This window comes from Pristiophorus japonicus, chromosome 3 (genome assembly GCF_044704955.1).
Source record: "Pristiophorus japonicus isolate sPriJap1 chromosome 3, sPriJap1.hap1, whole genome shotgun sequence".
Taxonomy (NCBI): Eukaryota; Metazoa; Chordata; class Chondrichthyes; family Pristiophoridae; genus Pristiophorus; species Pristiophorus japonicus.
The window spans coordinates 108,355,647-108,379,749 of NC_091979.1; the positions used below are offsets into that span (position 1 = coordinate 108,355,647).

At 41.1% G+C, this 24,103-nt stretch overlaps 1 protein-coding gene across 8 annotated transcripts in view; it reads left to right on the forward strand.

Annotated features, from left to right (window-relative positions):
- Window positions 1-24,103, forward strand: part of tlk1a (tousled-like kinase 1a) — a 319,969-nt gene that overhangs the window by 245,186 nt on the left and 50,680 nt on the right. For all 8 annotated transcript variants that reach the window (XM_070875656.1, XM_070875658.1, XM_070875660.1 and 5 more), the window contains one exon: window positions 7,105-7,186. In XM_070875656.1, the coding sequence (XP_070731757.1) occupies window positions 7,105-7,186 (82 nt within the window). The remainder of the gene's footprint in view (window positions 1-7,104; window positions 7,187-24,103) is intronic.

Genomic DNA, 24,103 nt, shown 5'->3' on the forward strand with positions numbered 1-24,103 from the left:
TTAGAGTAGAGCACACCTGGAGTACTGTTAGCAATTCTGAGCACCACATCTTCAGAATGATATATAGGCCTTGGAGGGCAGGGTAGGTTTCCCAGAATGAAACCCAGACTTCAAGGGTTAAGTTACGAGGCGTGATTACACAAATTAGCATTGTCGTCCCTAGAATTTAGAAGGTTAAGGGGTGATCTGATCGAAGTTTTTTAAGATATTAAAAGCTTTTACAGATATATAAAACGGAAAAGAGTGACTAAAGTAAATGTTGGTCCCTTAGAAGATGAGAAAGGGAATTTAATAATGGGAAATGTGGAAATGGCTGAAACCTTAAACAATTATTTTGCTTCGGTCTTCACAGTGGAAGACACAAAAACCATGCCAAAAATTGCTGGTCACAGGAATGTGGGAAGGGAGGACCTTGAGACAATCACTATCACTAGGGGGGTAGTGCTGGACAGGCTAATGGGACTCAAGGTAGACAAGTCCCCTGGTCCTGATGAAATGCATCCCAGGGTATTAAAAGAGATGGCGGAAGTTATAGCAGATGCATTCGTTATAATCTACGAAAATTCTCTGGACTCTGGGGAGGTACCAGCGGATTGGAAAGCAGCTAATGTAACGCCTCTGTTTAAAAAAAGGGGGCAGACAAAAGGCAGGTAACTATAGGCCGGTTAGTTTAACATCTAGTGGGGAAAATGCTTGAAACTATCATTAAGGAAGAAATAGCGGGACATCTGGATAGGAATAGTGCAATCAAGCAGACGCAGCGTGGATTCATGAAAGGGAAATCATGTTTAACTAACTTACTGGAATTCTTTGAGGATATAACAAGCATGGTGGACAGAGGTGTACCGATGGATGTGGTGTATTTAGATTTACAAAAGGCATTCGATAAGGTGCCACACAAAAGGTTACTACAGAAGATAGAGGTACGCGGAGTCAGAGGAAATGTATTAGCATGGATAGAGAATTGGCTGGCGAACAGAAAGCAGAGAGTTGGGATAAATGGGTCCTTTTCGGGTTGGAAATCAGTGGTTAGTGGTGTGCCACAGGGATCGGTGCTGGGACCACAACTGTTTACAATATACATAGATGATCTGGAAGAGGGGACAGAGTGTGGTGTAACAAAATTTGCAGATGACACAAAGATTAGTGGGAAAGCAGGTTGTGTAGAGGACACAGGCTGCAAAGAGATTTAGATAGGTTAAGCGAATGGGCTAAGGTTTGGCAGATGGAATACAATGTCGGAAAGTGTGAGGTCATCCACCTTGGGGGAAAAAATACAGTAAAAGGGAATATTATTTGAATGGGGAGAAATTACAACATGCTGAGGTGCAGAGGGACCTGGGGGTCCTTGTGCATGAATCCCAAAAAGTTAGTTTGCAGGTGCAGCAGGTAATCAGGAAGGCGAATGGAATGTTGGCCTTCACTGCGAGAGGGATGGCGTACAAAAGCAGGGAGGTCCTGCTGTAACTGTATAGGGTATTGGTAAGGCCGCACCTGGAGTACTGCATGCAGTTTTGGTCACCTTACTTAAGGAAGGATATACTGGATTTGGAGGGGGTACAGAGACGATTCACTAGGCTGATTCCGGAGATGAGGGGTTACCTTATGATGATAGATTGAGTAGACTGGGTCTTTACTTGTTGGAGTTCAGAAGGATGAGGTGTGATCTTATAGAAACATTTAAAAATAATGAAAGGGATAGACAAGATAGAGGCAGAGAGGTTATTTCCACTGGTCGGGGAGACTAGAACTAGGGGGCACAGCCTCAAAATACGGGGGAGCCAATTTAAAACTAAGTTGAGAAGGAATTTCTTCTCCCAGAGGGTTGTGAATCTGTGGAATTCTCTGCCCAAGGAAGCAGTTGAGGCTAGCTCATTGAATGTATTCAAGTCACAGATAGATTTTTAACCAATAAGGGAATTAAGTGTTATGGGGAGAGGGCGGGTAAGTGGAGCTGAGTCCACGGCCAGATCAGCCATGATCTTATTGAATGGCGGAGCAGGCTCGAGGGGCTAGATGGCCTACTCCTGTTCCTAATTCTTATGTTCTATTAAGGGGAACAGATAGGGTAGATGGAGAGAAACTATTTCCGTTGGTTGAGATTCTAGGACTAGGGGTCATCATCTCAAAGCTGGAGCCAGACCTTTCAGGAAACATTTCTATACACAAAGGGTGGTAGAATTTTGGAACTCTCATCTGCAAACAGCAATTGATGCTGTTAATTTTAAATCTGAGATTGATAACTTTTTGTTAACCAAATATAGTGAGGGATATGAGCCAAAGGCAGAAGGGTATACTGCAATATGTGCCCACACATATATTTGTGAGCACTCGGTCTGTGCAGCAGAGCAGGTCTCCAGTCCTGGTTTAACCCTTGCTACTGGATAAAGGCCTAGTTCTGTCAAGCCCGTGTGGTGGCAGATGTGCAACGGTCACCACACGTTTTTAAAAAAAAAAAAAAAAAAATCCACGCACAGGCATCTTCCACCCCCTCAATTGGAATTCAGGACTGGAACATCAGGTCCTTCATTGCTACATCTGTGAACTGTTGTTTGTGGAAGCAAATCATCCCTCGTTCAAGGGACTGCCTATGATGATGATGATGATGTAGAGGCAGAAACCCTCACCACATTTAAAAATGCTTGGATGTGCACTTGAAGTGCCGTAGCCTACAAGTGGCAGACACAATGGGCCGAATGGCTGCCTTCTGTACTGTAAATTTCTATCATTCTATGATATGATTCCTGGAAAAGTAGCAGTAAATCAAACCGTACAAATTTTAAAGCATTGAAGCTGGAAATCTGAACTAAAAACACACAATGCTGGAATTAAACTTATTTCAGATTTCTAGCATTTGCTATTTTTTTTCTTAATTAGCTGTTTACATGCCTTTTGTTTTAATGCCTTTCCATTGCCTCACTGAGATACTTTTTGCACATCATCAAATAGTTTTGACCTCTTTCTAGTTTAAAAAAAAATCTCCTTGGATATTTACCCATTATCTCGCTCCTCCCCCCATGACAAAAATTAAGCATTTTATCTATAGGAACATAGGAAATGCTAGATTTTTAAAAAGCCAATGTCCACCTAGTTTGTCATCTACCATTTTGGTAGTTGCATAATCCAACAATAATGTTAATAAATCGTGACGAACAATCTCTCTCAATTCCTCTACAACAGAGCCAGACATGCTGTGAGGAAACCCCCCAGTAATGGAAAGCTTTTGGAACCATAGGTCCAACACCTGTTCCTCCCAAGCATGCTACACTTGTCGTACATCATGTCTCAAATTACTTGTATAATGTGTCTATTATGTGCCATGTTATTGGCTTCTTTCTGTCTTGGTGCATATTGGGTTTAAAATTCAGGTCCATCCACTGTTAATGGCCCAGCTTGTTCTAATGGACATGGTCAAATTTTAAAAAGTAATTCTCAGTCTGTTTTTAATCTAATTGAGCAGTCCCTCTGTGGTATCTGACAGCAAGTATATATGCCAGTGAGTCTCTGGATAGTCAGCAGCAAACTTGTCATGTTAGATTAATATTGAGGGACCTTGAATCTGGTTCAGTTTGCATTGCAGTTTACACAAGAACACAAGAAATAGGAGTAGGATATTTGATCCCTCAAGTCTGCTCCGTCATTTAGTAAGGTCATGGCTGATCTGATCATGGACTCAGTTCCACTCCCTGCCCACTCCCCATAACCCTTTATTCTCTTATCGCTCAAAAATCTGTCCATCTTTGTCTTAAATATATTCAATGACCCAGCCTCCACAGCTCTCTGGAGCAGAGAATTCCACAGATTTACAACCCTCTGAGAAGAAATTCCTCCTCTTCTCAGTTTTAAATGTGCGGCCCCTTATTCTGAGACTATGCCCCCTAGTTTTAGTTTCCTCCATGAGTGGAAATATCCTCTCTGCATCCAACTTGTCGAGCTCTCTCATTATCTTACATGTTTCGATAAGATCACCTCTCATTCTTCTGAACTGCAATGAGTAAAGTCCCAACCTACTCAACCGATCTTCATAAGTCAACCCCCTCATCTCCGGAATCAACCTAGTGAACCTTCTCTGAACAGCCTCCAATGCAAATATATCCTTCCTTAAATACAGAGAAAAAAAACTGCATGCAGTACTCCAGGTGTGGCCTCACCAATACCCTGTACAGTTGTAGCAGGACTTCTCTGCTTTTATACTCTATCCCCCAGTTTAGTGCAGCAGATATGTATGCTAGTTTCATCCTTCCAATTAAGTATAGTTAAGACTGTAGTGTAAACTTAGTGTGTCATTACTGTTCACACCCATTTATTGTTTAATAAATCTGTTTGGCAGTTTATAACCCAAACCACCATCTAGTGAAGGGTTTATTCTTCTACATTCTGAATTCCAGCAAGATCACGTGAAGGCAAATGATCTAACCAGTAAGCCAAAATACAGTAATGAAGATTTTTTTTTAGTTCAGCCCCCGCGCTCCCTACAAAATACCAAGCTATGGGCATGTAAAGGCACACTTCTGTTTATAGGTTGTGCAGGAATGCTCTGAGACATTAAACTTGAGGGAAATATCTAAATAAAAACCCCAAAACATAACCACCTTCCATCTGTTCTCTCCCCACCACCACACACATGCCAAGGATTTTATTTTGTTTGGTTCCCTTAATTGACTCTTGCGTTCCAATTTCCAGTTCTGAATAAGGGTACCCACCTGAAACATTAACCCATTTTTTATTTTTGCAAATTCTAATGGGCTTGCTGTTTAATTTCTGCAGTTTCTGGTTTTATTCTGGATATCCAATATTTGTAGTTTGTTTTTCTTTTACCAAACATAAGTTTGCTTTCTTCTGATCAGACACCAAGTTCACTTTTTTAAACATCGCTATCCTTAAACATCAATTTGTCACCTTAAATGGCCTCATTTAAAAATTGATGTTCATGAGTATTAATATATCATAATTTAAAAAATAATTGATTGCCTGTTTAAAATTGCTATGTTGAGAACTTTCTGTGTGTACATTATCACTTCACTACCGCCAATGCTTCCCAAACATTAACTTTTCATTATGTTTCAAATTGCTTTCGAAAACCTTACTGGAAACTATCCATGTATCAGTCATTTTCAGAAACCAGAACTTGTCTGATTACTAGAAGTAAAAATGTTTTGCACATTTTCACTAATGATGACAACTTAGCAGTTTTACTATGGGAACTAGCTTTCTGTTGATGCACCTGTAAACACTAACCAACAATGTTGAAAGAAAATATTCAAAAGGCTAAATACACAAAGTTGCATTCTTGGCAATTAAAATTGAATAAAAATATGTAATTCTTGACTTTAAGGAAGTAATTGACTTTACACTGACTTGATTTGATGGTATACTGATCTTAGGCTCTTCCCCACCCACCCTCAACCCCTAGAATCAATAGAGTACAAATCTTATTAAAATGTCATCATAATCTCGCCTTAGTCAAATGACTAACTCCTATAATTGGGAAATGATTGACCTACTTGGTTGGATCTTCATTTATAATAGCTAATTTCAAAGGCTGCTTCTAAGTACGTTTTCTAAATGTTGGAGCAAAATCTTATGTAAGTTTGCACTAATTTGTATTTTATGATAATGTCAAAACTGTGTACGTAATAAAATTTGGAATTCTTTCTAAATGATTTCCAAAACATCCTCTGTTACTACTCTTTTGCAAGGGCACTGTGGTGAATGCTGATCCTTTCTTGAGTTTAAATTTTCTGGTATAACTGTAGTAAACCTCTTCAACAGTAGACTTGCCCATCAGATCCTATGAAGTCACTCCCATAATACAAGATCAAGTTAGACATGCTTTTTTGGAATAGAACAATTCTTTTCAACCTGGTTTTATTGTATGTATTTCTCAAGCAACAAATGAAAATTCATTGCATAACATTAATTCATCTCAATACAGATTGCTGGTCTGACCTTATAATTCGACATAACTCGCCCTCCGCATTTACTTTCCTTGTTATGCACATGCCGCGACCTCATTATCACCCTGCTATTTAATAGACTGTTAACTAACTTTACAGAAAGTGGTTGAAGCATTTTTTAGACTTAAAAAAAACAATCACCAGCTACTCACCAATTTTTTTTTCTTTTCAGCTCCTTCCCTTGTGCTGACATCAGTTACCTCGCTCCCTGATGCCCGGGCTCCAAGCTCTCGTGCCTATCTTTATCTCCCGCCGCTCCTTTCAGTCTCTCCTCCTTCCCCCTCTGCTCTGAATTCCCAACCTTAGCACTCTGTTTAGAACCACTTGCTTAAGATCACTCTGTGCAGACCACAGAGTTAATCACCCTCTTGTCTCCCTTTTGCAACAGTCAGCTCCGTGTCCTGAAATCAGGAGCTGTAATCTGAAATGTACCTGATGCGTGTCTGGTCTAGAAGTTCATTGCCAGATAGAGCTAAATATTTACTATTCTTTCTCCCTGGCTAAATGTGCTCACTACTCCAAAATGATCTTGTGGAAGAAATGCCAATCTCTTCCATCTCTCCTTACTGCTCCCCTATTCGCTCCTAACAGTTTAAATGCAAGAAGTGTATAAATGACTTTCCAAATCTGAGATGATCCCCAGTTGTGCCTCTGCTTTTGGTCCTGGCAGCTATCCCAAGCTGCTTCTTCCAAATTGTCCCTCCATTCCACCTCTCTTCCACAGCTAGTCCCACAAATCATCATCTCTTCCCTCTTCTAATTAATGAAGCCCACCTCCTCTCTCGACTCCCTCTCCTCAGCCCTCTGCTTGTTGACATCATCAGCATTATTACTATCCCCTGGTATTGTACCTTCCTCCTTCAAAACAGCAGTCACTACCATTCTATTTAACAACAACAAAACTACCCAACTGTTCAGTTTTCAAATTTTTGATTAATCATATCTGGATATGTTAACTCATCTTACACTATCTTCAACCAAAACATCAGGAATTTGTAGTTCAGTGTTCGGTATCTAGTTTCACTCATCTGAAGACTTTGATTTTGTCCACATTTTTTATGATGTCCACTTGTACAAAATAGTGAATTTGTTTCTAGAATGTTTGGCTGATATTCCAATGTTTACCTAGACTAATCATTTTTTTTAGATTCAAAGATCATCCTACATTGAATGATAGATATTTATTGCTACACTTACTGGGACGAGGTGGCTTCAGTGAAGTATATAAGGTATGCATATGCTAATGAGAACATCTAGAGATTAAGAATTTCAAAATTACGTGACTTCTGTTTGAGTTACTCAGCAAGACACTAGGTTTTCACTCTTAAAAAGGAACTAAGATTACTAGATGTGTTTGGCTGGCTAGGCAAAGTGTATTTTTATATATAACGTGGCCTGTTGAAAATAGTACGAGTACTTTCTTGTCCTCTTTATAAAAAAAAAATCTTCAAACCTTCATGGCTCAAAGTTTATCATTCTTCATTTGAATAATTTTCCCTTAATAAATGGCTTGATTTAGCAATTCTTTACCATTGTGTTATTTCTTGCATCTTGCATGATTTATGAGTTTTGCAAGATTTGATTCTGTGTAGTTTTCTCACCTGACATGAAGATAGCATGTAGCATTTTCTTGGTGTTCTCTCCAGCACATCATCAGCAGGTAAGTCAAGTGTTCACTGTAATTTCTTTAATCCTTGTGCTGTTGAGCAGCTACCAGGTTAGCTCTCTGCTAGTATTACCAGACCATCCATTTTTTCACTGTTTCCCTGGCCCCGCACCTTTGTTTCCACAACTTCTTTGCATCTCAGCTTCCCTTTTCCCTTTGGTATGTCCAGGTAAGGTCCTGCAAAGTTGTGCTCAAAGTATATGCCACCTTATAAATAGCTGCTGAAAAAGCTAGTGTTTCATGTGCATAGGTGCCTTGTTACTGATACTGCCAATAGGTCAAAATTTGCGGTCGGAGGCGTACCTGTGGAGTACGCCTTCAACCCGGAAGAAAAATGCGAACAAACCTGCTAGTTTCCGGCCTTGTGGGTCCTGGGCCTGCAGGCGTATATCTGCGTAAAGGCCATGGATCCCAGGTGGTTTGGAAGCGTCCCTGGGATCACGTAGGCTGAGTCCTCAAATCACAAAGAAGGATTCCTATTGTGCTTATGGGAATACCATTTACGAAGGGAATCCCCAAATCAAATAATTTACATAACTGAAATAAAAATAAATGTTCCCATTTTCAAAATTAATTAAAATTCCATTCAATCAAATATTTAAAATAAAACTAATTTTTTTGAAAAATAATTTTAAACATTTTAATTTAGCATTTGTATTAACCCTTGCACCTGTAAAAGCAGGCCCTACACCTGCTTTTACCAGGCGTAAGGGTTTCGTGGGCATTTGTTGGGCAGATAGCCCAACTCTGTGCCAGTGAGTGTTTTTGAGTTGCAAGCCAGATCGCAAGTTCTGGGATTTTGCGCATGCGGAAACCCAGAACTTGCCGGGCCTTTTACAAGGCTTACGACAGTGTCCGCTTCGCTGTCACGGAGACCGCGATTTCAGGGCCATTGTAATTTTAGTTGCTGTTCCTTTTCTCCTACTTACACTTGGGGGACACAAGCAAGTGAATGCGATTAGGAGGCGAGACTATACCCAGCAATCATCATGCAAATGAGCGATTATATGGCAGTTGTCATTACTAGTTGTTGATTCCTCCCTCTCCTTTTTGTGGGGAGGTCCTTGGCTTCTACTCTGTAACTGTCCACAATAGCATGATACCATGAATCTTTCTTTTCATGAGGAGTCTCACTGGAGCAGCCATCCGTTTTGCTCTTAGGAGTGAGATTGCCGAGTTAGTGCTGATACTGATTTATACTGGGAACTGGGTTGAGACTGACTACATTAATATCTCGAAGGTTTTTTACAGTCAGATAAGAGTTGAGACTTTCTGGTATAGATTTCAACTTGGGTGCTCGGGTGGAAAGACAACCTAAATGAGCAGTCAACCTGCCATGTTAATTTTTTATCTGAACTTAATTCTTTAAACACAATCTGCAAAGTTCCAAGAAAACATCAAAAAAAATTCTATGCACTAAATCTAAAAATCTGTATGATCGTCTTTTGCCAGAATTTCTAAGCCATATGCTCTGCTTTTGTGGCATTCATGCTTAAAGCATTATGTAGTTTGGTTCCTTCTGATTGTGTATGCTGAGTAGGAGAACTCGAGTTATTTTGTCTATGACTATGGATTTTTTTAGTAAGAAAATGAATGTCAAAGCCATTTGTAATTGTAAATAGGGTTCTTCTTGTTAATACAGAAATTTATATGTAAATTCTAAGGTAATTCAGGAGCAGAAAGGATGCCAGTGGTCAGGTCTGCACAGGAAATCGGCTGTCAAATATGTCATTAAAGTAGGCCAATCACTTGCAGATTTTTGTGGATCTGGTAAAAAGAGAATGGGGGAGGTAAAATTATGTTCGGAGGCTTCCTACGGGCGAACGCCTCCGACTGAAAAGTTTTTAACGAAAGTACCTGGTGGTCCTGGAGGAATATAGGATTGTACTCTGAGGCCTAGTTGCGCAGTCCAGCGTATGGGAACATGTCTTCCAGGATAGTATGTGTATCCTGGGATCACGTGGGCCTGGACCACCAATCGCAATGTAGTATTCTCATTCATAATTGCTATCAATGAGAATACCCCTACGATCAAATAAAACACCAACATAAATTTTTTTTAAATGCACTTTTTTTAAAATTAATAGAAATTGCATTAAATTAAATGTTTTAGAGAACTTTTTTTAAATTTAAAAATTGAGGGAGTGCAGTGAAGGTTCACCAGACTGATTCCCGGGATGGCAGGACTGACATATGAGGAGAAACTGGCTCGACTGGACCTGTATTCATTGGCGTTTAGAAGAATGAGAGGGGATCTCATAGAAACATATAAAATTCTGACGGGACTGGACAGGTTAGATGCAGGAAGAATGTTCCAGATGTTGGGGAAATCCAGAACCAAGGGTCACTGTCTAAGGATAAGGGATAAGCCATTTAGGATCGAGATGAGGAGAAATTTCTTCACTCAGAGAATTGTGAACCTGTGGAATTCTCTACCGCAGAGAGTTGTTGATGCCAGTTCATTAGATATATTCAAGAGGGAGTTAGATATGGCCCTGACGGCTAAAGAAATCAAGGGGTATGGAGAGAAAGCAAGAAAGGGATACTGAGGTGAATGATCAGCCATGATCTTATTGAATGGTGGTGCAGGCTCGAAGGGCTGAATGGCCTACTCCTGCACCTATTTTATGTTTCTATGTTTTAATAGTGTTAAAAAGTTTAATAGTAACATTTAATTTTTCTATGTTTTTAAACTCTTACGTTGGTAAAAGTAGGCTATAGCCCAAATCTCCACCCGTGGATGTCCTTCTCCCTTGGATGCGTGCGATGCAAAAGCATGGTGCATGCGCATTGTGCACTCGGAGACCGCAATTTTCAGCCCAATATCTAGTCTGAGAAGTGGCATTTTCTGCAACTTTTTACTATTTATAAAATTTCCATTTCCTCCTTGTTTTCTCCATCCTCCTTCATTGTTGCTCTTCAATGTGGGTGGTGCATTTTTTTGTGTTCACTTCCATTTCAAACTGAGTTATAGAAGAACGTTGTCAGTTTATTTTTGTGTACATTAGCAGAACTCCTGTGGGATTACTCAAGTCTGAGGATATTCTGTTTCATACTAGCATGTTATACATGTAACACATTGAATTATCAGAGCGAATCAACAAAGGGTGACGAGGAAACTGCTGCAGGAAATAAATGGGATACTTACAGGAAGTGTGTGCAGTACTGAAGTGCATGCTCTGCACAGAACTTTTACTGCATTGCTGCCTGATCTCCTGTGACGTTGCTGATGCTGAGTTATAGGATATGCTGTTTTATAAGAATTGAGGTGTTTACACAACATGGGGACAACCTCGGGGTCACTGATTTAGTGAGTAAGTAAGAATTTCATTTTTATTAAATTATATTCTGGGATTTTTATTGGTTCTTTGGATGGAATTCCACAACTCTGACCACTAAGGTGACAACTATGAATGAGTGTCCGCTTTTTAAAATGAAGGGTGCTGGTCACTGGCTGAAAAGTAAATCAGTGATACTGATGCTGCATTCTGTGTTAAATGTCATAATCTCCTGTACATACTTTATATGGTACATGAGACTCTGTGCTTTCCTGTATATAGCACACTCTTAAGATGTGTGTTCTGTATACAGTACAGTATGTGTTAACCTTTATATAGTACTTTCCAAGTTTCATGCTGCCCTGTGTAATGCAAGTTTGTGGAATGCATTGTGGGGTTGTTGTTCCACTGAAGTTTTGCACCTGTGGGTTGACAGATGATTAATTAGATATTGTAACATTAAGGTACCAAATATACTGGGTGTAACAATTTTTGATCCATTCTATACAAGGTACTTGGAATAAGGGGGAAGGTCCTCTGTTTATGATCTGGCCATGTCTCTTCTAATTGCCGTGCCAATATAATCCAAATTCCCTCTGTCAATTCACATGTGCATTTTGGCTCCTAGTCTGGACCTGAGCCTGTTAATTCTGTCTCTCCCTTTTTTCTCTCTTGAGCCTTTGTCTCCTTTCTCCTCTCCTTCCTGTCATGCCACCTTTCTTTTCTCCCCTTGGGTACTTAGCCTCCCCCAATCCCTATCCCAATGACTACTACTTTGCCTTCCTACTATCCTGCTGCTGTTCCAGGCTTGATCCCCGCTTGGAATAGCCCGTAGCTACCCTCTGTGCAACTCCTGACATTCTCTGAAGGGCCCATCGCTTGCTTGCTTAAAAGCAGCAGTTCCATCTCTCCCATCCTACTCTCTTGCTCCTCTTCCCACTCAGTACGCACGATGGGGGCTAACATTACCACCATCCATTGCGTCCCACACCCCACTCACAACTGCCGACTTGGATTTTGTCAGAAGACCAACAGTCACTGCGCCCATGGCATTTCCCTCCAGAATATCTGCTCATTCACAAACAAGGCCCTTGTTTTCCACGACTTTATTCTGGATGATTGCATTGACTTCCTGGATTTAACTGAAACTTGGCTCGCAGGTGGTGATACCTTGCCCCCTACTGAAGCCTTCCTGCCTGGCTATACTGCCCGCCAAAACTGCCACAGTGGCAATGTAACACTTCTCGCCACATCATACCCTGGTGTCTCCCGCTAATATTGTACTTTCTCCTCTGAGCACTTCACCTTGTTCCACCCATATCACCTCTCCTTGAAAATCTTCGCTGTTTACCACACTTCCCCCACTGCCCCCACCCACCTCTACACTATTGCCTTCACAGTCACACGCGAACCTATCCTTTGCCCTCTTCTATTCCTCATCTACATTACCCAGCTCTACCTCTCCTCCACCTATCTTGACTCCTTCACTACCTTGTTGACCGATATCCAGTGTTGGATGAGCTGCACTTCACTCCAGTTAAACATTGGAAAGACTGAAGGCATTATTTCAGCTCCCGTCACAAACGCTGTACCCTTTCCATCAATTCCATCCGCCTTACCCAAGACCGACCATTTCCATCTCTGTAACATTGCCCACCTCAATCTATTTGCTGCTGAAACCCTCATCCATGCCTTTGTCACCTCCAGACTCAACTATTCATTCCGATGCTCTCCTGCCCAGTCTCCCATCCTGCACCCTTCATAAGCTTCAGCTCATCCAAAAAAGTTGCTGCCCTAATCCTTGCCCACACCAAGTCACACTCACCTGTTGCCCTTTCCTTGCTGACCTACATTGGCTCCAGGCCCCCAATTAAAAAATCTTATCCTTGTATTCATATCCCCTCACAGCCTTGCCCCTCCCCATTTCTAACCTCCAGCCCAACAATCCCGTTGCTGAATTCTGTATGGCTGTGCTTTCAGCCCGAAAGGCCAGATGCCCTGGAAATTCCTCGCTAAACCTCTCCTCCTCCCTCCTCCTTTAGGGCCATTCTTAAAACCCAACTCATTGTCCAATCTTTTGGTCATCCCACCTCGGTTCGATACCTACTTTTGTCTGATTATGCTTCTATGAAGAGCCTTGGGTGTGATTAGATTAAAGATGTTATGTAAATGCTGTATAACAACAACTTGCATTTATATAGTGTCCCAAGGCTCTTCAGAGACATTATCAGACAAAAATAGATACCAAGCAAAAGAAGAATATATATTTTAAAAATTAGTCATTTCAGTACTGGGTAGAGGGGGTGGGATTTAGCTGCAATGAGGGGCAGTTCTTGGTTTTGTCAGAACTGGGATGAATGTCCTGATGTTTGACAGCGCAGTGATGGGGCTTTAGGAGTTTAAAAGTGTAACTTTCTTAAATTCTCTGCAAACATTAAATGTGTTTTGTTCGTGGAAGTCTAACTGTGGGTATGTCTCTTTCTATCACTCTTCTTTCCACCCATCCCCTCCCTCTTGTGTGTCTGATTCTTACTCATTTCTTCCAACCATCAAAACACAGGTGATAATCTGGGATCATTAGTGCTGTTTGCTTTCAAAATTCATTGTTTTTTTAAACTCAAAATTGGTTCAGGAACGACACTGTGTCTAGCTCTCTTGCACGTTCTCACAGTGTTTCTGTCTGTTTCTTTTCCTCTCTCCGGTGTCAGTAATTAGAGCCTTTATAGTTTCTAGCTATCAACAAAACACAGGTGATAATCAAGTGATGGAGGCTTTTTGTTTTCTTTCAAAATTCACCTATTTTGTGTGCTTTTAAAAGAACTCCAATTAGGATGGGGAAAGACACTTTCTCTTACACTTAACCAGAAAGCATTAGTTGAATTCAAACATCAACTCGAGCAATAACAGGTGTGCAGTCTATTATTGTTTCTCTATCTCTCACTCAATCGCACACATGCTCTGTTTAAAATAAACTTAGTATAAATTTAACCTTAAAGCTTTTGAGATTTATTCTGTAGCTTTTTTTGAATAATGTTCAAAAGCAACCAAATAGCTTTTGTTCGAGGCTGAACTAGCTTAAATGTTACTTGTGAATCCTGGAAAACTGTTCACATTACACATGTGCAACTAGGAACTGGGCAGAAATAACAAGTTTAATTCCAGGCTTTTGGTAGAGACTGAGGCCTTCAAGTAAAATCTTTAATGAAGGTATCAAAAGATGCTAAAGAATGCAATGGATAAATTTAGTCGTGTTGTTTTGAAATATGTAACGTATGAAATTTATTTTATTTAAACCCATATTATGGACCGTAAATATTTAAATTGCCAGCAAATGGTGCATGAAAGAATTGTGAAATATGTAAAATGTTTTTTATTATATTTAAAACTTTATTTTGACATTAGAAATTTCAGTTACTGAGGGGAAAAATGGTGGATTATTTTTCCCAAAAAGTATTTTGATTCAGTTAGTTCACCAAGACTCTGATAGTGAAAGTTGATGAGGCTTTTCCTATTGTAAAATGTTGGCAGAGGGTTTTTCCATTGTGGCTTTTTGACAAATGGGTTACCATTATAATGCATCTTACAAGAAATTAAGTTAATTTGTACAGGTGTGTTATATGCAAGATTTTTAATAAGATATATAAGTAGATATATCTAAAAATATGTAGTTCCAAATGATCACATTTCAAGTGGGAGGAACATAAACTTGTTAGGTTAAATGGCCTGTTTCTGTCTGTACGTTCTATGTAAGTATCATGCAAATTTCTGTGTCCTACTGAAAAACTACAATGAAACAAAGGCAGTTATTTAGAATAAGGAGTGATTATCTGCACAAACATCTTTGTGTCCTTCTGCGCATGAGCAGCCCATCCCCTTCTCGCATGCACGCTGCCACCAAGATACGACCACACATATGCAGTACCCCACAGTTGAAGCTGCTGTACAGCATGGGCCACGCTTTCCTCAGCTTCGTGGGAGAAGGTGCCGGGGAGAGAGAGGGGGAGAGCACGGGGATCGAAGGGACAGAGAGAGGGAATCGGAGGGGGGGGGTGTGGGGGAGAGGAGGTCATGAACTCGGTGGGGGAGGGTGGTAAAAGTACAAAGAGCACAGACCTGAATCACATTCCCACTAAGGGGAGGGTTGTGAGCAAGAACGTGATCCAGATAGTAAGACTGGAAGAAAACCGGAAGTCACGAGTGGACACGGGAGAACCAGTGGATGTGGTGTATTTGGACTTTCAAAGGGCTTTTGACAAGGTCCCACACGAGATGAGTGTGCAAAATTAAAGCACATGGTATTGGGGGTAATGTATTGACGTGGATAGAGAACTGGTTGGCAGACAGGAAGCAAAGAGTGGGAATAAACTGATCCTTTTCAGAATAGCAGGCAGTGACTAGTGGGGTACCGCAAGGTTCAGTGCTGGGACCCCAGCTATTTATAATATACATTAATGATTTGGACGAAGTAATTAAATGTAATATCCAAGTTTGCAGATGACACTAATCTGGGTGGCAGTGTGAGCTGTGAGGAGGATGCCAAGAGGCTGCAGGGTGACTTGGACAGGTTAGGTGAGTGGACAAAAATGCATGGCAGATGCAGTATAATGTAGATAAATGTGAGGTTATCCACTTTGGTGGCAAAAACAGGGAGGCAGAATATTATCTGAATAGTGGAGGTGCAACGAGACCTGGGTGTCATGGTACATCAGTCATTGAAAGTTGGCATGCAGGTACAGCAGGCGGTGAAGAAGGCAAATGGCATGTTGGCCTTCATAGCAAGAGGATTTGAGTATAGGAGCAGGGAGGTCGTACTGCAGTTGTACAGGGCCTTGGTGAGGCCACAACTTGAATATTGTGTACAGTTTTGGTCTCTTAATCTGAGGAAGGACATTCTTGCTATTGAGGGAGTGCAGCAAAGGTTCACCAGACTGATTCCCGGGATGACAGGACTGACGTATGAAGAAAGACTGGATCGACTAGGCTTATATTCACTGGAATTTAGAAGAATGAGAGGGGATCTCATAGAAACATATAAAATTCTGACGGGACTGGACAGGTTAGATGCAGGAAGAATGTTCCTGATGTTGGGGAAGTCCACAACCAGGGGTTACATTATAAGGATAAGTGGTAAGCCATTTAAGACCCAGATGAGGAGAAACTTCTTCACTCAGACAATTGTGAACCTGTGGAATTCTCTACCACAGAAAGTTGTTGAGACCAGTTCGTCGGATATATTCAAAAGTGAGTTAGATGTGGCCCTTACGGCTAAAGGGATCAAAGGGTATGGAGAGAAAGCAGGAATGGGGTACTGAAGTTGCATGATCAGTCATGATATTTGAATGATGGTGCAGGCTTGAATGGCCTACTCCTGCACCTATTTTCTATGTTTCTATGACACTGTCACAATTCACTTCATAACCCAATAAACCTGTTAACAATCAGTGACCCACATACAATGCCCCATCTATGGTGGGGGGGGAGGGGGAGAAGGTCAGGAACTTGGGCAGTGGGGCAGGAACTTGTTTGTGGTGGGGGTGAGAGAAGGTCTTAACCTGTGAGTGAGCTCTCCTGTCTGGAGTCAGCAGTCAGAATGGGTTGAATTACACTTTGCGAAGTCACTGATTACGTAGGTAGGGCAGTTCTCATTACACATTACACATTCCAGAGAAACTGCTGAATGTGTCACCCTCCAAGGAGAGCAATCTACAAGCAGGTCATGTGATCAAGAGGACCCAATCAGAGATTTAGGTGTTACAAATAAATGCACCTTTTTAGAATGTCGTGAAACTCTCTAGGAACATAATACTACGCTTGAGGACCCATAAGTGCAGTATTATGGCCTTTCACAGCTAAAGGAGACCATGAGGGTATTGATTGGAAAATACAAAGGTGTATGTTCTCTTTCATGGTTTAGAATTCATAGACATGCAATGGAAGGGTTTCTGACTCGTGTGCAAGATCCAGAACCAAGCTATGAGTGACTTTGTGGCACAAAGAAGAACATGAGCTTGAATAAGTTTGTTACCAGCATTGGATATGGATATCCAGAGCGTTGATGTAGCTGGCACAACACACGTTGCCCTATTTAGGTCCTTGTAAGGTGCTGAAATTAAATGGTGGCCGCATAGCCAATGAGGAAATTTTAACACTTGGGCGACAGCTGCTGCAAGACATTACCTGGAGGCTGGGCATGAGAACACATGCTTGTATTGCAGCGAGACACGTACAAACTCCGTACCTGCAACTGGTGGAATCACCTGTACAGTGGGATATGGTTAGTGTCTATGTTGTCCTTGGCAATGCGCTTGTGCATCTTGTGCAATTCACCATTCAACTCAAAGCACCGCTCTGTTCACCTGGTGAGGACTCAAACTCTTGCTTCTCAGTTGTCGAACAGCCGACTAGAGGTTATTCTTCTTGGGGCGAGAGGGCAAGTGGTCTCTGGGGTTGAGGTAACCTCAAATAATACTCCTGGCAATGGTGGCTCAGAACCAAATTCACTCTCAATGACAGGGTTAGTAATCTGATACCTGAATCAGCCAAGTCTATATTATTCCAGGGTACTGTGAGTGATTGACAAGATTCCATTAGTGAACCAAATTAACTGGAGGGGTTGGCCTGTCACTGGGTCCTGGGAATATTCCCTATCTGTTACAGATTAAGCTACAAGCCACCTTAGATGGGTAAATAGCAGGAAGGGACTCTGGGAAGCTGTATGGTTTTAGCTAGTTAAACTCTAGCCGCACCTTGTGCATACTTGGGAGTCCCAAAACCATGCCTTTGCCAGTCTGCTCCTAAACTCTTTGGACTTGGACAATTGGGTTATATCTCTATGGGTAAAGTATGAAAACTTCATATTTGGCAGAGATGTATATCAACTTCAGTAACCTGCTTTGGAGACTCTCAAATATAGTAATAGGTTTTTGTGCGTATCAGAAACCCAGCAGATCAAAAATAAAGAGCAAAAAATCCAGTCTGAATTTCTTCAACTTCTTAATTGACTTTACCAATCACATTTTTCCAACAAGAAAATGAGTAGTGATTAAACCCTGAACTAACACGATGTTTACTTAAAAGCTATACTGTATGGGCTTATGGGGACATAACTGCCTTAGCAGGTTATTGTGCGCTACATGGCATAATATTTCTGCATTTATAAAGCACTGCATCATCCAAAAGATCCCAAGGATTGGAAGGTAGCAAATGTAACCCCGCTTTTCAAGAAAGGAGGGAGAGAGAAAACGGGGAACCACAGGCCAGTTAGCTTGACATCAACCATCTGGAAAATGCTGGAATCCATTATTAAGGAAGTGGTAACAGGGCACTTAGAAAATGATGTGATCGGGCAGAGTCAACATGGTTTTATGAAAGGGTAATCGTGTTTGACAAATGTATTGATTTTATTGAGGATGCCACTAGCAGGGTAGATAAAGGGTAACCAGTGGATGTAGTATATTTGGATTTCCAAAAGGCATTCAATAAGGTGCCACATAAAAGGTTGTTACACAAGATAAGGGCTCATGGGATTGGAGGTAATATATTAGCTTGGATAGAGGATTGGCTACTGGACAGAAAGCAGAGAGTTGGGATAAATGGGACATTTTCAGATTGGCAGGCTGTAACTATTGGGGTGTCGCAAGGAACAGTGCTGGGGCTTCAGCTATTTACAATCTATATTAATGACTTGGATGAAGGGACAAAGTGTAATATATCCAAGTTTGCTAATGATACAAAGCTAGGTGGAAAAGTAAGCTGTAAGGAGCACACAAAGATCCTGCAAAGAGATATAGACAGGTTAAGTGAATGGGCAATAAGATGGCAGATGAAGTATAATGAGGGGAAATGTGAGGTTATTCACTTTGGTAGAAGAATAGAAAAACAGAATAATGTTTAAATGGTCAGAAACTATTAAATATTGATGCTCAGAGAGATTTGGATGTCCTCGGACAGAAAACGCAGAGTTAGCATGCAATGAATCAAGGGATATGGGGATACGGCAGGAAAGTGGTGTTGAGGTTATCGATCAGCCATGATATTGAATGGTGGAGCAGGCTCGAAGGGCCATATGGCCTACTCCTGCTCCTAATTCTTGTTATGTTTTTATCTGAGCAACACAACGGAAAATCCACTAATATATTCAAAACAGTATGTCGGTGCTTGCAAATGTCACACTTTGTCACAGATATAAAGCAATCGGTGCAATTAGATATTAATTGTATGTGGTGCATGCAAATAGCAGCCTTGCCCATGGGTTGGGAGAAGAGAACATGGAACTGGAGCCAACTGCAGCAATGTAACCACTAACAGCAATAAGGGAAAAGAAAGAAATAGGTGATGGAAGGGGAAGAGAAGTTTCAAACAAGCTAAATTATTTTTAAATGACTTGACTGAAGCAGTTATGCATGCAGCTGGCGCTGTGAAAAGATTTTGCAATGTTGAGGATGTCATGCCTTGGTTGTCACATACTTGTCCAGCCTAGTCTCGCGCAACAGTACTGCATATACAGAAAGGGTTTTAAATATTTATTTCTACACAAAAATTTGAGATATAATAGTGAAATAATTTTAACTAATTGTTCATCACCTGCAGATGTGAATGTTCTTTAATAGTATTTTTAACATCAAAGGATGATGCCTGTAAGTAAATAATGTGCTGCTGCCAGCCTAGATATAATTGGAGCATAGGCTCCTGCTTCTGCTGTCATGTTCCAAATCCCTTAAGGCCCCACAGAAGCTCCTTCCACTTTATAGCCAAAATTCTCTTATTTTCTTCTCCTGGCTTTTTCTTTAGTCCACTGCAATGAGAACTTCACATATGCCTGCTATCGTATTGATTTGTTTCAATTTTTAGCCATATTTCGTCCAACATTTTTATATCCCTTTGATTCCACAGCTTTCTTTGATCCTCTGCTCTTAGTTTGGGTCCTGCACGTTCCCATTACCTCGTTAACGTATATAAATCAAATTTACTGTTTTACAATTCACTGTCCCTAAAATGATAGATCTAGTTGCTGTGTGTGCGCGCGTTCGTGTGACGTTGCTTGAGTCAGGTAATAAAATAATTCAACCTGTTTGAATTTTCTCTTTCCCTTCCACACCTCTCTATTTTTCCCCATATTGCTGTTGGTGGTTATACTGCTGTAGCACACTGGCCTCTGAGTCAGAAGGTTGTGGGTTCAAGTCCCAGTCCAGGGACTTGAGCACATAAATCTAGGCTGATACTCCAGTCCATTGCTGAGGGAGTGCTAACTGTCAGAGGTGCCACCTTTTGGGATGAGACGTTAACCCACAGTCCTGTCTACTCCCAGGTGGACGTAAAAGATCCCATGGCACTATTTCGGAGAAGAACAGGCGAGTTCTCCCCGGTGTCCTGGCCAATATTTATCTCTCAATCAACATAACAAAACAGATTATCTGATCATTATCACATTGTTGTTTGTGGGAGCTTACTGTGTGCAAATTGGCTGCCGCATTTCCCACATTACAGCAGTGACTACACACCAAAAGTACTTAATTGGCTGTAAAGCGCTTTGAGACGTCTGGTGGTCGTGAAAGGCGCTATATAAATGCAAGTCTTTTCTTTCTAGTTAGCTCCAGTTCTATGTCCCCATCTCCCAACCCATATGTCTTAATTCTCATGCGACTTCTTGCCCTTTACAAACTCCCACCCACCCCCTACAATTTCCTTCCCAGCCTCTAATGTCACTCTACCTTCACCTGGTGTACATTTGCCTAACCTCCCCACCCTGCTCTAACTTTGCCTTCTGGTCTCGTGTTGCAATCCTTCCATGCCCCAATCCAATTATCCCCTGCTGTCTAGCCCCAAGACTAAATATTTGGGCTTGATTCCCTGTATGCACTACCATGGGAGATTGTGTAGATATGTATTAAATTGGATACGCGAGGCATGTGTTTCACATTGAAAAGACCTTTGTCAACCATGATCCGATGGTAAAACGCCTGTAGGTGGTGCTGTGATATGTACTTTCAGTGTTGAAGGTGGTCACGATTGCCTATCAGAGAATAGCTGCTATTTTATAGTGAATATTCTGAACATTTTTGATTTTCTTCCCCCTCAATAACTGAAATTTCTGATGCCTATAATGGTTTAAACAGAGTTTATAAAAAAAAATATTTTCACAATATCATGGTTACATTTATCACTGGAATTATATTTTGTGTCTTCATTATAGTTTTTACCTGAAGGCCATAGTCTCTCTCCCAAGAGAATTAGTTTTGGACTTATTCGGAATATACAGTCTCAGCATGAGCAGTGTACCTAATTTTCCCAGAATGCATCAGTACCATTCAGTTAGCTATACTGATGGAATATTCTTTCTTTAGCTTCTAGCAGTTCCTGCTCAGTTTTTCAAAATAATTTGAAGAAATGCTTGAGGACAAATTTCAAAAACTTTATTAAGGTAAAAAAAAAAATTTTTTACAACGGTGTGTGAGAGGAAAAGTAGGACACTTAATTGATTACGTGCCTGTTTTGTGTTTTATGGACTTCAGAAAGTGTATTAAGCTTGAAGGCAAGAGAGCGGAGATGGGGAAAGAGGGATGAGAGAGCAAGTTTGAGTTGATGCTAAAAGTTCAATTTTCAAAAACCACAGTTGAATTTTAAAGCCAACTAATTATCTCATCAGTATTTTGTTGACAAAGAAGGTAGTTACACATGCGAGAGGAAAGAAGGAACAGAAGTAGGCCATTCATCCCCCTTGAGCCAGTTGCACCATTCAATTAGATCATGGCTGATCTGTACCTCAACTCCATTTTACCCGCCCTTTATTAAATAATACGTTGATACCATTACCCAATAAAAATCCATCATTCTCAGTCTTGAAATTTTCAATGACGTAGCATCCACAGCCTTTTGAGGGAGAGTTTTCCAGATTTCCAATACCCTTTTCATAAAAAAAAATGCTTTCTGACTTCACTCCTAAATGGCCCAGCTCTAATGACCCCTTGTTTTGAATTCCTCCACCAGAGGAAATAGTTTTTTTTGTATCTACCCTATCAAATCCTTTTAGCATTTAAAATATTTTGGCCCAGAGATTCATCTTGGGTGGTGGCACAAAACAGGCGGTATCGGATCAGCCCATTATATGCAGCGCCTGATATTCCGTTCCATTGCAGTCAATGAAACAGAGTATTAGGCTCTGCATATAACTGGGGCCGATCCAATACTGCCCGTTTTGCGCCACCGACTGGACAATTTTCCAGGCCTTTGATTTATATCAGGGGTTTTCAACCTGGGGTCTGCCAACTTAGCATAATTCAAGAATAAAATCTTTTTCAAAATCCCATTCTGCGAGCAAGGTCAACAATAAAAAGAGCGAGACTGATCACTACTGATGTCACTGGTGCCCTGTTTATTGCTAAGAATGAGACCTTGAAATCGGCGCTATTTTTTTGCCCACCTCAAAAAAAAAGTTTAATTCAGTGCACAATGTGAGGTTGGACTGATGTGCTGCCGCTGATGTAGGAGGAAGGGAGACCCGCCCACTCTCCTCACCAGATCTGTAAGTGACGGATGATAGCGGGTTCTTTTTCCGGCAGGCTGTGCGCGCTCCTGCCTGCCAAGTTTAAATCGGGTAAGTGAAGTATACAGGTCGGTGGGGTTTGACGTCCATTTTATGGGATAATGGGTTAAGAACTAACCAAAGTGTGTCTACGCATGTTCGGCTGACTTCACTTTTTGTTCTTTATGCGGCTAACTGCTGCTTGTCCGTGGCAGCTGTTTACAGAGCTGAGTATTGCACGGGTGGCTGATCAAACTGCTCACTGTTGCCGCCAGGAGCTTGTGGCCCCAGGTCTGAGTCCCAGGGGCATCACTGACTCGACGTGCAGAAGGCCATGAAAGTGGACTTTTTTTTTGCATTGAGACGTGAGCCTGGAACTTAGGTGCACATTGTTTATGGTGATCTGTCTGATTTTCTGTTGTGGCATCATGCTGTGAGCGAATGTGCTGCTGGTTTTTACCACGTAACAGGAGCCACTCTTTTTTTGTGTTGTGTTACAAGGGGTCTGGAATTTTTTTGATAAGGAAGGGGGTGGCGCCTCAGAAGCAAAAAGGTTGAGAACCAATGTTCCCTTTAAACTGCATGGGCGTGCAGCGCTCTAGGGGTCCCCTGCAGCTGGTGAGCCAGCTTCTAAATTGAAAAACACGAATGAGCGGAATTTTGAATGGGCCACGCAGTCCAAAAAAGATTACAGGGAACATTGTTGCGAACACCTGATTCACATCACCCCTCACCCGTATAAATTCAAAGGGATGTCGGCTATGTTTGTGTATTCTGTAACTCTTTAGGCACTGATGTCATTCTGGTGAATGTGTGCTGTACCCCCTCCAAGGCCAGTATATCTTTCTGTGAGATGTGCCCAAAGCTGAAGCAGTATTCCAGATTGGGTCTGACAAAGGCTCTGTACAACTGAAGCATAACTTGCTCACTTTTGAATTCCATCTCACTTGACATAAAAGGCCAACACATTTGTCATTTGGATTACTTTTTGTACCTATGCACTAGTTTAGTGATTTGTGTACATTGATGCCTAATTCCCTTGGCTCCTCAACAGCCCCTAATCTCTTACCATTTAGAAAATATTCTGATTTGTCTTTCTTGGATCAAAAGTGGATGACCTCATACTTCCCCACATTGAACTCCATCTGCCATAACTTCCTCACATCTACACAACTTACTGTGCTTCCTAGCTTAATGTCATCTGCAAACTTGAATATTCAAGTCATTGATAAATATGGTGAAAAGCTGAAGCCCAGTACAGATCCCTTGGGAACATCATTTGTCACATCCTGGCAATCAGAGAATATTCCATTTTTCCCTACTCGCTGTCTTCTATCTTGCAACCAATTACCGACTCCTGTCACAAGGTTACCTCCAATTTATTCACTGAATTCTTCACTGTCTTTTGAAACCTTCAGTAAAGATTTTACTTGGAGGCTTCCGTCTGCACTAAAATTTTGGACTTGTTTCTGCCAAGATTCTTAATTGAAGAGCAGTCTGGGCATGTGCAACGTGCAGTTTTTTTTTCAGGATTCAACAGTAACATTTAATCTAGCCAAATAATAGAATGATTTTCTCTCTGTCTTTAACCATAGCTATTTTTTGACTGAGATAATACTCCCTCCTTTGTTCTCCAGCCTCTGCACGGACAACACTCATCCTCTGATTTCAAAAACCATCT